Consider the following 15,760-nt stretch of genomic DNA (forward strand, 5'->3'; position numbering starts at 1 on the left):
TGCTTAGCATCAAGTGAGATCACTTTGGCCAACTGTGCGATTGCCTTTATTAAATGTATACAGAAATGATGAAATCACAATATGACGTAGCACTTTTAGCAAAACATCATTGATTAGTGATTAATAATGACAAAATCTTTAAAAGAAAACAGCACAATAAACAAATATACAGTATCTATTAAGCAATAATAGAACAGAGGTTCAATTGTACGATCGCAGATGCATTTTCAGATGGTCAGTGGTATTATCTCTAAAAAATAAAGAGCTCAAGCTTTTATTTTGAAGGGGATTTAGTCTCGCAGCTAAGGGCCCTCTATGATAAGTGCCTAATAATACTTTGTAGGTCAAATGAAGAGGATTTCTTCAGCAATTATTATTAGGATAAATAAAAGGTAAGAAGTTTTAGTTTTGAGCTTGTAAAGAAAAACTGTTGGCTACCTTTTATTCCTAAAAAAAAGCAAAAAAAAAAAAAAAAACACGAGCACAAGATGACATTTGCCTTCATAGTGTCACAGCATTGTCAACATATTATCTTCATGATCAAACAGTGTTTTATTTGTTACTGATCTGTGTTGTTCATTATCCTGGATCTAAACTTTATATGTGAAATATTTCAATGGTTTGTATTCAGGGGTAAGTGTTGGTGTCAGGTAATAAGTTTATCAGAGCCACAAAAGCACTAACTTCATTCAAGGATTAAGCAAAGACAGTGCATTAGCCACACACTTTGGGCTAAAAGGAGTGTGCACGATGAAAGGTGGATGTAAATATAAAGGCAGAAAAGCAAATGAGTTAAAAAGTCATTCATTCATCCTTTCATTTTCTTTGCTAGATTTGATTAATTTACAATCAGAGAGAGTGAATAAGCACAGGACACTCGAGTCTCTCGCTTCAACAAACCTGTCTCCAATCAGCGTGCATTAGCATTATTTGAAATCAGGTGTGTTGAAGGAGAGACACATGTGAAACTTTTACGTACAGTGAATCTGTTTACATGTATGTATAATGCATAGCCGTTGGTGTGTTTTCTCTCCTGGTAATAAAGCCTTTGAATGAATACTAACTATTGTTCATTTCTGTTAAGAGGGAAAGGATGTCATCATCAATGTCATTCTCCTCTCCAGCATTCAGTCTGCCTCCTCTCCCTCAGAAGTTATAAGGTGAAACCATAACGTGGACCTGTGCCACGTGTTTAGCCTGAAAGGTACGATCGCTGTACTCAGACATGTCCACGTCCACGTTGATCTCCTGAGGCCCACGCAGCGGCTGGACCAGTATCAGCTCCCCCGTCTGTCGGTCCGAACGTTGCATGACGAAGATGCTGCGGGAGTTTCCGCTCACTATGCCGAAGCGTAAACTGTCGGGCCCGGTGCGGCCGGGCGCCGTTGCGGTCGCCATTCGGAAGAGTGTAGCCGGGGTCTGCAGGTTGGAGGGCAGCGACAGGTAGTGGAAGGACACGGTCTTAGGGGCGAGGTGGCAGGACCGGCTGTCCATGGGGCAGGGGTTTCTTTCACACTGACTGCAGGAGATAAATAAAGATTCATTCATTAGAATACTTTCTTTTAAGACATTACGCAGTCAATGTTATGAAATGTCACCTGTCATTAGCATAAATAAAATGTCATGAAGGTCATTAATGTGTCGTTCGTTACCCTAATCCTAACCTTTTGTTACCCTAACCCTAACCCTACTTAACCCCACTAGGTCCCTCCACCACATAAAGCAAAAAAGCCAACATAGCTTCAAAGGTGTCATAATTTAGCGAAGGACACTTGAAAGTTGTACCAAAACAATGGCAGATGTTGATATTGTGGCTTTAATACTTGAATATGGCCAAAATGTAATGTCTCGCAGAGTGACATCATATCATGGGAAACATTATAAACAAACCAGAACAAAAATGGCTTAAAGCAAATCATTGTCTATCTTTTATGGTGAAGAAACACAAGAAATCACAATAAGAATTAAGCAAAAATACTTTTTAACAATATCCTTTTTGCCAGATAGTGACAGTTATAGTATCTGGATCAATGATTCTGATTATAGTACCATGATCATTGAAACTTTAAGGGTCTGGAAGAATGTTCAATCTCCATGAATAAAGATACAGTAGGTCCAAATGTAAATATATATGCACCCCGATTTTATCAGAATTATCTCAATAAAATGCGCAATGCGGATCCGATCCAGATGAAACTGGATCGGGTAATTGAGGAACCAACCTGACATAACTGAGGTATACATTTTTTCAATGTTGGGAAATAGAGATTTTTTGATTTTTGAAACTGATCCAGAATCAGTGTACTGATCCGGATCCTCTCCAAAATGTAATAGACTATTCTGATGCATAACATCTATCTTTAGTTAAAATGTTGTCAAAGTTCGTTTAGCAGTTTTGAGAAATAAACACAGGTGAAAGTATGTCGGGGGTATATATCAAACATTGCAGTGGGATTCCCAATCCTACAATGCAATGCACAAAACTTGTGCAAAGTTCAAGTCACATGACCATTTGTCAACAAACCCAATGTTTGTGATAGATTCAATAATAAACTTACAAGCGGCAATTTCAATATTTGACATGTTTGTGAGTCAATTCTCAGTATTTTCAGAAAAAATACATTTGATTAATTGATCTACGAGGCCAACACAATGTCTATTAAAAAAATATTAGGGATCATCCCCAGCAGCTTTAATTACGTAGACGGCAAAATGTCCACGGGATCACAATTAGGTTCACTTTATGATACTCTCATATCAAGCTTTACAATGTAAACCCTCTGCCTCAAGCAGATGTTATAACAACGCACTGGGTCGCCTTGTTAGTGTTAGTGGTGTATCCACTTACAAGGGAGATGTCTTGACGTAGCTGATGTTACCATGGGAACGGGGACACTCTGGGTTGACACACTGAAAACTTCCCCCTGTGTTGATGCAAGTTGTCCCTCGGCTACAGTTGTGCTGTTGGCTTAAACATTCATCCACATCTGGAAGACAAAAAGCACTGGCGTGCAAGAACGAGGAACAGAGACACACTTGCCAGACCAAGTCCCTGCTTCCTAGTTACCACATCATAAGCAAAGGTTGCAACTGCTTTTATTTGGATTTTTTTTTTTCCTCCTACCTACGATTAATGTCCTAAAGATCCTTACTGCAAGGAAAATGTGAGGTCATTCATTCCACTGGCAGGCAGTGTTAGCTTCGGGGCTGAAAGAGGATGTAGGATTTCAGACACCTCTGTAGAAACTACAACCTCTGCAGCTGGAGCACCCCCCTCCCGCCACCCCCCCCCACACTCCCCGTTCATCAAACTCACAGGTATTCCTCAGTGGAGTCACATAACCCTCTGTGTGTGAAAGAGCCTTTGTCCTCAGGGCACTCACCCTCACAGCTCCGTCCATCTGCAAGCAACTTGTAACCAGTTGGGCAGGAGCAGTGGTATGAACCAGGGACGTTCACACACTCATGGACACACAGTTTTCCTCCTTGGTCCAACCGGTACACTTCACACTCATTTACATCTGTCAAGAAAACACAAAAGTTAGAGAGTTCATTTATTTTTGTTGCGCAGATTGTCACGTAGAAAATAAATTAAAAGCAAAAACAAATGAGAAAATCTGTTGCACAGATGATTTTTACAATTTCTTTAGTCAAAAGCAATGACTTCTAATCTCACACTGTAGATGTGACTATGGGCGTAACGACTGGTGTATTAACAGAAGACTTTTATAATTATTCTATTTGTGAACAGAAGTTGAGGTTGGAAGGAAAAGCCCAAATTCATAGGTTTTATTGTGAAAGGCTGACATTTTATTTCATTCTCCGGTGTGTGTGAGACAAAGAAAGTTAGGCCATTTGTCACTTCTCAAGGCATCTGTACATCTATTCTTTCTCTTTCATGTATTTACCACACCAGAAGTTTCACCCATAATCAGTAAGTTCTGAACACACCAACTTTGGTTTTCTGTAGTTTTTAATTGTGCTTTAAACTACCTTTCTTTAAAGGATGCCTATAGTGGAAATGTATATACCATAAAATGTGTTTACTGTATTACCAATAACCATATATGCATATTTAGTAAAAAAAAAAAACACATACTAACAACACCTACCTATCTAATTTCTTTGATTTTCCGCTTTATTTAGGTTTTTGAAGTGATTTTCTCCACATTTTCTTTAATATGGTTTTAGATGATACTAAACAAGTGTGTTGGAGGTTGTTGCACATCGGAGCAGCCACAGCCGGCAGTCCGCTGCACTGTTTACAGATGAGACACAATGGATATTGCCCAACATCACTAATGGAGTCTAAAAAGACTTTTAAAGAAAATAAACCAACTAAACCTCTTTAATTTACATGATATTTTGATTTAGTTTTTCAATTATAATTTACTACACGTACTCTTTAGGAAATAATTTAGATTTGTCAATTTATTAAAACACAATAAAATACTTTAGTCAAATTAGCATCTTCTCACATTGCCCATTTTTCACGACACTCTTTTTCAAGAGCTCTTCTAGAAAATAACTAAAAACCAATGAACTGGGGCCTAAACAGATGCTAATCAGCTTGTGATCCCTTAAAAATATTATTATTTTTGGTCACAGACAAAATTTGTATAGTTTGGAAAACCAAATGTGCTGTTAGTTCTGCTGAGATGCTGTTGAGAAGAACTCCAGTTTATAAAAACCTGCTGAGGCTGACTGTACCTCCCCATGAGAGGGAACTGGGAAAGCAGAATTTCCTCCACAGGGGATCCATTAACCTTACAGAAAATCACAGCTCACCCTGACAGATGCTGTTATCAGACGTGCCACTCATGTGAAATCCTGCGTCGCAGCTGCAGTGCTGGGCTTGGTTTATTTGGGCACAGCGAGGTCTCCTGCTGAACGCCGGGTCGTTCACTACACTCCACTCGGGCGGGGCTGCATGACGGACAATCATTTCAATGCTTGTTGATGTGGAAACAAACTGAGAAGTTGAAACTTTGCCTCCATGTTACCGACCTGTCTGGGTTTGGTGTTGGCAGTGGGAGCCACTCCAACTTTGGGGGCAGGTGCATTTGAACTGGTTAGGCCCTTCCACACAGGTACCACCATTCTGGCAGGGATTACTTGCACATTCATTTATATCTGAAAATTCAGCAATTCATTTCATTTCAGTGAGTCCACATTTTAATCATACGTGACCTAATGCACATGTGTCAAAATCAACGCCCGGGGAGCAAAATCCTACCCTTTAAAACTCCCAATTCGGCCCTCAGGAGCAAGTAAAAATGACAACAAAAACACGAGTCATTGTATAAATCACCAACTGATTCAGTTGTAGATATCTCTGTCCCTCCAAACACACTAATTCAATGAAACTGCATATTTTTTTTTGACCAGGTCTCACAGTTTCGCCATGCTTATAGAACATGATGGCAGTCATTTTGAATCTCAAATTGTTGTAAGTACTCTCAATTCTTCCAAAATCCTACAATTTTCCTTAAATTATTCCCCAAACTAAATACATTTAGCCACAAAATCAAGGAAATCCTGCACAGACTGATATATATCACTTTTTGCTTGCATATTTTAAATACTATTATACATGGAAGTGCAAACTAGGGCACAAGAAAGATAATATTGCTCGTTTTACCACCTATAGTGGGATTAAACTGCCCGCATTTGGCCCCTGAACTAAAAAGTGTTTGACACCCCTGACCTACTGTATAAATAATGAATATACATTTTCACAAGTGTGAATATGAGTAATAAATAAATAAATAAATACCCTTTTGTAACTTCCCTTTGTTAAGTTTTAACAAACGATTTCTTGCTGCTGCATTACATTCTCATTCAAAATAAAAGCACATGTTTTTTGGGTTGTTTTTTAACAATCACTTTGGATGGTTCCCACAGTCGGCCCACCTGAAAGCTTACTTTGTTTTGCCTGTATTTGCTTCCATGTTACCATGGTTACATACCTTTAAATCTTTGTCAGCGTGAATAGCACACCGACTGCCCAAAAGATATTTCCTGAGGATATTTTGGTAATTTTGAAATATAATTACTTATGTACTTATTATAACTAATGAATTAGTTGAACATAAAACATAAAAAAAACATAGCGATAATGATTATTGTTTTCTATAAATCCTCATTTATTTTACAAAAGCACACAACGAGTGTTTAGCCAGTGAACAAAAACAAATGAATGAGGAACACATTGAACTTTCTAAGGCTTGTTTTTGCTCTCAGCTCTGATGCAGTGGAAAATTTTCACAAAGTAGACTCAACTCTTTGTGGTCCAATGCTGAGGCCACAGTTTACTGGATGATAACCAGTTCCTTTAATTTTGATTTGGCATCTTCAGAGGCGACCGCAGGACCATAACATGAAAGGTCCCACTTCACTACGCTGGATATTTTTAAACACTCTTTAACAACCCAGTTGTTCACACATTGTCAACACTGGGTTTTTAACATGGCTTAGTTTAGGGATGAAAAACATGAACAGTGATAACGCTGTGCTGAGTCGGGAGCTCCCTTTAAGCATAGTGTCTACAAAAGGACGCGCGCGTTCAGCTTTATGGGTGAATGTAAAAACTCGGTCACTGTTTCATAGCAACATATTTTGAACATTTATCTAATCTTTCTTTCATTTGATACAAATTTCATGTAAAACAGCATGTTCTATATTCAACTTTATTTATTTATCATTGTTAAAAATATGTAAACATGAAAAATAAATCTAAATGTAAATGTTAAATCTAAATGTAAATGTTAAATCTAAATCTAAATGTTTGATCTAAATGTAAATGTTAAATCAAAATATTAAATGTAAATCAGAATTTAAAATCCAAAATCTAAATGTTAGGTCTAAATCTAAATGTTAAATCGGTCACCAAGTATAAAGCTAAATGTTTTGAAAATATACAAAGTGTGCAGGTCGGCACCTGTCGATCACGTGGCACCGCCACCACTCCACACACCCCACCCTCCAAGGACTTCTGCATCGTCCGTGTCTTCATCACTGGTCAAAGTGAGTCGACAATGATAACGCTGTGCTGAGTTGCGCGCTCTCGCCTTGCTTTAAGCACGAGTGTCAACAAAAGGATGCGCATGTTCAACTGTATGATGTGTCAAATGTAAAAACTCGGTCACCGTTTCATAGGCCACATAATTTGAACATTTAGCTAATTTTACTTTCATTTGAGAAAAGTGTGAAGGCAGTTTTCCATACATTCTCTTGGCTGATATGCAGCCCGTACACCAGTCATTACCGCCCTTTCAAGTTCATCAGTTTGTAGCGATCCCGCAATGTCTCGCTCTTCCCCTTTCCTCACTCACTGAGCCACATCAGTGGTGTGGGCGGGGCCTCGTGATTGATAGGCACTGACCTGCCTATTACACTTGGCGACCGATTTAATATTTAAATTTAGATTTAACATTCAGATTTAACATTCAGATTTAACATTCAGATTTAACATTCAGATTTAACATTTAGATATACATCTATATTTACATTTAACGTTTATATTTCACATGTACATTTGGAAATAACATTTATATTTACATTTAACATTTATATTTCACATTTACATTTAGATTTATGTGTATACATCTTCAACAATGATATAGAACATGCTGTTTTACATGATTTTCTGTCTCAAATAAAAGAAATTAGCTAAATGTTAGAAATATGTTCTGAAACAGTGAGTTTTTACCTTCAGCACCACATACAGCTGAACTTGCCACTTGGAAGCCAGTGAGGACTGGGAGTGCTGTTGGTGCAGGTTGACGGGACTATCAGGAGCATTCTAAGCATTCGTGTGCGTTCTCAGAGCATGCGGTGGGTCTAATGAGTGGACCGAGCCCTGTCCACTGGGACCGCTGTCAGAGAAACATGAGGGAGAGCGCTGGGTTTAGCTTTCACTAGCTTTGCCATTTACAACGAATAGAAAAGTGAAGGGGAAAAGCACCCCAGAGTGGAATGCATCACAGGTGTTTTTCTGTGTTCGGAGACATTTAATGCCAATTTAACGAGGGCTTCATTCAGGTTCTCCAGACTCTTTAAAGAATGGCTCTTTTCTTCGTTTGTTATCTGGGAGCTCAGTTTGCCATCCGAGAGGTCGTCTGTCATCCTGCTTCTCACAGATCATTGAACCAAGGTCATTCAAACAGAGATGTGGATTTTTCTGCTCAAAGGGGAACCATCAACACATCACCTTGTCCTGCACAAAAATCTACAAGATGACATTCCTAAACCTAGCCAACAAAACCATGATGTCTGGATAAACTGATGCAGTTTCACAGTCCCGTACCCCTTCACACTTAAAAACATAATAATATAATCTCATACACAATGTATACAGAAAAATTTGTCTCTGAATTTTACCTATTTATATATAATAAAAAAGTACATTAATCTGTTAGCCTACTGGCATTTTCAGTGAGAAACAATCGTAAGAGTTATATATTTTGATAAGCGCTACTAGATGATTATTGTTGTATTTGACGTTATATAAATACAGTTTCATTGAATTGAAATGAATATTGTGGGTTTTTTTGTAAGATTGTTTAACTGTCGCCACCAGTCTGTGCCAATGCATGGAGGCTCCTGACTGCTGGTCTATTTATATTCTAGTTACCTCCGCCAAGCGTAAAGCTCTCAGAGTCAACAGCTCAATGTTGACAGGTAGTCATGGTAACACAGCTCAATGTTGACAGGTAGTCATGGTAATCCTGAGTTTACCATGTTAGCGTGTTAGCTGAGCTTGAGCAGCTTGGCGGAGGTCTGCGCTCTCCGAGTGCTTTTCTAGTTTCCAATGTCTTCACGCTGTTTTTAATTTTTATTCACGTACCCCACCTTGGGAACCAAGGAACTAACAGATATACAGCTTGTAGCGGCTAATCGTGAACCCACCTTTACAGAGTGCACTAGTACCAGTCCAGGTACCATTTTCACGGCAAACACGAGTGGAAGAGCCAACAAGATGGTATCCCTGGGAACACGTGAAATGGATTTCATGACCAACAAAATACTTTGATCCAAACTTTGTTCCATGAGGGGGGGAGTTCAGGGAGGGGCAGGTAGTGGGTGCTGTGGGAGAGAGAAGAAGGAGAAGATGAAGGGGGGAGATAAAGACTGAGCACATGTAGAATAAGCTTGCTGACATCCATTGGCATTTCCTGAACGGTGTGTAGCTTTTATGGGAACGAGCTCTTTAAATGCCTCATTTACAGCCAATTGGTGAATTTTACACCAGCAGTCAGTTGTTACATGAGGCTCTACAGCCCAGAGAGCCGAAGGCTTGTATAACGCTCGAATAGTGCATAATTATTACAATTTTATGCCTTGAGACTTTTATGCTTCCTGTAAATGGAGAAGGGAAATGTAACGTGTCTTTACTCTGAAACTTATGTTTTTCTTTCCCTCTTTGACAAACTTGAAAATCCTAAAGCTAAAAGTTTTTGCATGGCTTCCGTAATGCCATCCTTATTGGGACACAGGTTTTGTTGTTGTTTTTTTCTTGTTGTGTCCTATCACTGATCTTTAGGTGGAATATCAGCATCTTCTAATTCTGCAAATGGGTATCAGAGTCTCTAACCAAACAACTGAATAGCACAAATACCTTTTTTTCTATTGGTGTAACTGAGACAGCCTTATACTGCATGATACAACAATATGCGCACAACAGAGGAATGTAGGCCTGGCATCTGAAGTGGAAATAGTTTGAGTGTAAGCAATAAATCATACAGGAATTTATAACCAACAGGTTTTTTATCAATGATCTTTTTTATTTTTTTTTATCATTGTGTACAGCTGATCCATAGTTAGAAGAATGTGTCAATAAAGTTGTGTAAAATTCCACATTCTTTGTGTCATCATGTAATTTGTCATGTTTACAGTAAAAAGGTTTTCTCTGAACACTCTGGTTTCCTTCCACCGTCCAAAGAAAGGAAATGAATGAAATAATGAACAAATGAAAGAACTTAATTGAGAACATAATGAAAAAATAGTTCCTACAGACATTTCAGTAATCCTAAAGAGGAGAACATGCAAATCCTACACATAGAGTTTCAAGATGTTCTAAGGCAGATATGGGCAACTGGACACCCTCAGTCTTGTTTTTTGAGGTCCCCCTTATAGTAAATTCAAGAAATGGCTCCAAAACACACATTATGACAACAATAATACACAAAATGATAGAGAAATATAAAAAAAGGCAACAAAAATACACAAAAATAACTCAAAAAACAAAATATGACAACAATGTTGAAAATTGCTATGTAATTATTAAAGACGACAAAATGAAACATGAAGCATGACAGAGAAATATCCAAAAAGACAACAAAAATACACAAAACAAGAGCAAAAACACTAAATAACTCCAAACCCCCACACAAAACAACTACGAACACACTTATATATATATACAAAATGACAAACATTTTTACAAAACGACATGCAAATATGCAAAATGACAAAAACACACACAAAATGACAAGAAAAAAACCCCACAAACTTAATCCAAAAGAAAAATGATGAGAATAAATGCACAAAATGAGAGAAAAATAAACAAAATTACAACAAAAAAATTTACACAACGACATGTAAATATGCAAAATGACTAAGAAACACACAAAAACACAAACAAACCCTTTGTTCTTTCCTGTGTTAATGCTCAGATTGGTCTTTATTATTAATGCAAATATAAATGTTGATCATGTGACCTTCAAATCAGACAATCACATTTCTGTGGCCCTGCTATGATAACAGTTGCTCATCTCTGCTCTGTCATTGGAAAAGTTTACATTATTTAGATGAGAATTGCATGAAATCCATTGAACTGGCTGTTTCAGTAGAGACTGAGACACTGTGTTTATAAGGATGACAATTGTTAGCTTAGGAGGCAATGTGTGTGTGTGTGTGTGTGTGTGTGTGTACATGTGTGTGTCTTTCACTCACCGGCTGACTGATCTGCTTGAGGTAATTTGGACACAGAGTTTTGAAGCAAGGCCAGCTTTGACTTCATGATCCTGAGGCCTTCTGTGAAGCGGATCTCCTGGCCTTTGAGAAACTTCTCCATTTGACGCAGCACGCCGACCACCTGGTGCTTATCCATGCACGTCTGTTAGGAAAACATCAGCACTGTGAGCAGAATAAGGAGCCGTAACACACTTCTGGGGACACTCTTTAAAAAGAACAGACTTTTCCAGCTCTGAGAGGATCGCAGCCACTAGAGGTTACCTCAGGTTAATAGCTGTAAAATCTAAAACATGAGCACTGGTTCAACACCATTGCACAACTACGTGAAGTAATTCAATTTAAACCAAATCAAAGCAACTGATGGACAGTGTACATGATATTTCCATATGTGAGCAGCTTGAATAGTGCCTGAATATGAAATAAAACCACTCTTTCCATCTTTTCCACGAGTAGAAACAACCCATGTCCCTCACGTCTCCTCCTGTCTTCGTCATCCTTTCAAACTCACCACCACGACTCATGTGGCTGACACAGCTGGACAAAAGCTGTTGGGCAGATGTCAGCTAGACCCACGTCCAAAAGCAGTTCATTTGTATATTTTTACTAGGGGCAGAAAGACACATCCTCATTTGCTAAACTAGACTTTTAACAGCGTGTAATTCCAGCAAGATTCTTGCTGGAATTCTTCTTTTTGAATAATATGTTTTTTGAAACATGTCAGGAGATCAAAGTGGATTTCCTAATAAACAGTTGTCTGAATAAATAAAACCTCAACATATTGTTCAAAAAGAAGACAAGAAAGAATATTGCTGGAATGACTATGTGGAAGTCAATTAAACACTGAAGATTTTAGTCAAATTGTTTATTGGCATGTGGAAAGTCCAAAGCGAAGGGAGTTCCCCCTTGCTCTTCCATGAGCTACATGGAAAGGCATAAGCAGAGAGAGCGGTCAGCAGGACCCCCTGGAACAGAAGCGCAGACATTAGACGGCAACATGAGACACTGTTTAATTAGCCGGGGTGGGTTGCGAGGCGTTTGCAGACGAAACGTGCGGAAGTAGGTTTAAATACAGCGCCGTGACTGACTCTATAATAATAATAGTAATAGTAATAGTAATAATAGTAATAATGCATTGGATTTTATATAGCGCTTTATCATAGACACTCAAAGGGCTTTACAGAATTAAGGCATTATTGTTTCACTCCACACTTAGTGGTGGTAAGCTACTATTGTAGCCACAGCTGCCCTGGGGCAGACTGACAGAAGCGAGGCTGCCATAGTGCGCCATCGGCACCTCCGACCACCACAAACACTCACTCACACACTACATTAATTCTAGGCAATATTGGGTGAAGTGTCCTGCCCAAGGACACAATAACAGATACCACTGGAGCGACTGTCCCCCGACTCTAACCAATGGGAGGCATGAGACATGAACAGCTAGATGAATAATTGAATTAGGGGATGGATGCTGTCAGTTCTTACCAGCTACTGTCACCTGATGGGGCTGGGCTAGCTTGACTTCTGTGCCTGCCTGAACTAACGCAATGCTCAACTTGTCACTCAAAACATGTCAGGAAATCAAAGTGGATTTCCTAAGGAACAGTTGAACAAATGAAACCTGAACACATTATTTAAAAAAGAAGACAAACAGAATCTTGCTGGAATTACTGCGCGGAAGTCAATTAAAACTTCAAAGGAAACATCAAAGCGATCAGCAGACGACTCTGATGAAGACTGGCAGTTGTAAGTCGAAACATGTCAGGAGATCAAAGTGGATTTCCTAAGGAATAATTGTCTAAATAAATGAAACCTTAACATATTATAACAGCATGGCTGCCTCACAGAGCCAGCCATTGCAACCTTCTTGAGAGAAAGTGCCTGTAATCCCTCCAGGGGGGCGGGGTTTATAATCACATGCTGTTGGGACAGTTCCTCAGAGCAGCATGCTTTAAATTCTTGCACTGGCATTTGGGGGCTTTGTACAATCACAACAAGGTTGAGTAGGTTACATTAAAATTCATAGCACACAGTGTGGACCTGTGTACCAAATAGTACGTCTGTTTTGGTTTCTATGTTAAGTGCTCCAGGCAAAGAGGAAATACCACCAGCTGAAGGCTTTGTACACAGAAGCATCAGCATTAGCACAACTGAACAATGCCAGGTATCTGCAGCAGCACTTCCATTGACATCCATGGACAATCAAATCTTTGCATTTTTGTCAAATCATGTGTTGCACCGCCTTATTATCATAAGTACTCTTTCCATAATTTCATATGCTTTTTCATCTGTGGAACAGCGGACTCTCCTTAACTGTGTTTTGAACATTGGTTCCCTAAGACTTAATCTACAATTTCAAAACAATGAGTGGAATTTAAAGTGGAATTAAAAAATAATAATAAAAAAATACTGTGCAACTTTAATGTGATTACTTCAACAGTAAGTAAATACAGTGTCCTTTGTTAAATGTAGCTATTTTTCTGTCTCCTATTGTCAGAAGTGTGGTGAAATGGCATCTACAGCATAAATTAATCATATTTCAATAAATGACAAGAACATAGCAATAATTTTATTTAAAAAATGTACAATTATTATGCTGAAATCATGGACAAAACTGTGTCCAAGCATTGGATACATCAAAGCAATCAGCAGATGCCTCTGAGGAAGAATGGGAGCTGACATGTCAGGAGATCAAAGTGAACTTCTTGAAAAAAGTTGTCTGAATAAATGAAATGATAACATAATAATAGTACTGTTAGTTTGTGGTGAATTTGTCCCAAAAAAAATACCTAAAAAGGAACAAGGGAAATGTCCCAATTATTTTGAAATTAATTGTTAAATCTTTCCGAGTACCCTCTGCATTGTGCTCCTGGACCCTTAGAGGTACACATACCACTGTTTGGGAACCACTGGTTTACATTATAAAACCCACACATTGATGGGAATTATCCATAACATAATATTAGTAAAATCATGATCATGTACAATTCTTACCTGCATGGATGCTTGTCCACTGTGTAACACTGTCAAACACAACAGCAGTAAACACCTGCGTGGAAAACCAGGAGCCATCTCTGATGTGCGCAGGTAAAAGTTGGATCAAAGGTGAATAAATAAAAGCCCTGGAGTAGTTTAGGAGCTGTAGTAACGAAGATGCTCATCAGCTCCTCCGTTCTCTGTCAGAGCATTCCTCAACACTTTGGCCTGTGAGCTGTGCGCTACTGGTCTCACTGGGGACGGACACGCTCACAACCACACTGTGGGATGCGCGCGTATTCTAGACTTTACGGTATAAGGAAGAAGTCGTCTTTTCAAACTAAAGCAGTGAATCCCCACACCTCCAATAATTTATCATGACTATAATTATTGTTTGATTATCATATACTACCACCTGTAGCACACTATTGCAAGAACATTAGCACGTGGGAAAAAATGCAATAAAAAAAAGAGAGAAAAGGAAAGCTGCATAGATATACACAATCAACTATATATATATTTTTTAATTTTTAATTTTAATTTGTAAGATATTTGTTGCACTGTAGTTGGATTTGTGGATAATATTGTTGTTGTGAATCAATCTATGAAAACTAAGAATTTAAAAATGATAATTGACAAAAAAGTTTGGGTTCTGTTTCTGGCCTGGAACTTTCTGTGCAGGATTTGCATGTTTTCATTCATTCATCCATAGCCTTCTTTCTCCAAATAGTGAGATGAATCATGTTTTCATTTAACAATAGTAAATCGTTGTATGCATGTTGGAAGGCTAGAGAAATGATTAACATTTAAAGAACTTCAAAGCTGTTCGTCTCCTTCATTTTTGTTCCATTAAGATTATAGAGAAAAATGATGTGTTTCTGAATTAAAGTGTAATGCATTATTCTTTTGACGATGAATAAAAGCAATGTCTTTTTTTTTAAATGAAATATTAAAATACCATTAAAGGTTTGTACAAAACATTTGTTTATTGCCCTGAAAAGTGGTAATAAGGTAGATTTATCAGCTTTGATATTGTATTAAACAATTCATTTACCTGAAAATGCTTTCCCAAATATTTTCATGCACAGTCAGCACAACACATAGAATGTAGATGAAGTTTACAAATGCTGACTAGATTTTAGAATAATAATTTCAGATACGATTTTGGAATCGTAAATTAAACCAGGATTGGCTTTAAATAAATAATACAGTGAATAATGGTGTATATTATTATTATTTTCTTTTTTAAATATGAAATAAAGAAACATTCCATTCATGTATTGAAGATGTTATTGATTCATTAATCTTAAACTGATGCTTGGTTTTGCTAATTTTATTCCTATTTTACTACAAGGTTGTAGGTTTATTGTATACTGAATATATATTAAGCTCTTTAAATGTACTTTATTTATTATGCTGTCTATATTCACTGGGGTAAACGTTATCCAATGACCACCAGGAGAGGGCGCTGCCGGACTACAAATAAATAGTTTATTAGAACAAAACCTATACGAAAACATGAAATTTATTTTTTCCTGTAATGTATGTAACATCTACATGTACATGCATACATATGTGTGTGTTACGATTGACTCCTTTTATTTAATTAAAAAAAGATCTAAAGGGAAGAAGTCATAACACCAAATATGTGTTATATTATTCAGAACTTGTGCTATTTGTTTGTTTTTGTTTTGTGTTTTTTGTCAATATGACTTTATGTAAACAAAGTTTAAAGCAATCTCCAAACCTTAAAAGTCTCTAACAAATAATATTTAAGCCGTAGCTTTAGTTGTAAACTGTTCTGTTA

The 15,760-nt window shown here is 37.8% G+C and overlaps 1 protein-coding gene across 1 annotated transcript; it reads right to left on the reverse strand.

Moving 5' to 3' along the window:
• Positions 1 to 30: 30 nt before the first annotated feature.
• On the reverse strand, positions 31 to 14,235 carry fbln7 (fibulin 7). The gene is made up of 8 exons (XM_028468689.1): positions 13,972 to 14,235; positions 10,957 to 11,119; positions 8,911 to 9,087; positions 5,008 to 5,133; positions 4,789 to 4,926; positions 3,384 to 3,521; positions 2,849 to 2,987; positions 31 to 1,519 (listed from the first exon to the last, which is right to left on the reverse strand). Exons 1-8 carry the CDS (start codon positions 14,047 to 14,049, stop codon positions 1,147 to 1,149), a joined length of 1,332 nt encoding a protein of 443 aa, XP_028324490.1. The 5' UTR covers positions 14,050 to 14,235; the 3' UTR covers positions 31 to 1,146.
• Between the last annotated feature and the right edge of the window lie 1,525 nt (positions 14,236 to 15,760).

The sequence above is a fragment of the Gouania willdenowi genome, chromosome 15 (assembly GCF_900634775.1).
Source record: "Gouania willdenowi chromosome 15, fGouWil2.1, whole genome shotgun sequence".
NCBI lineage: Eukaryota > Metazoa > Chordata > Actinopteri > Blenniiformes > Gobiesocidae > Gouania > Gouania willdenowi.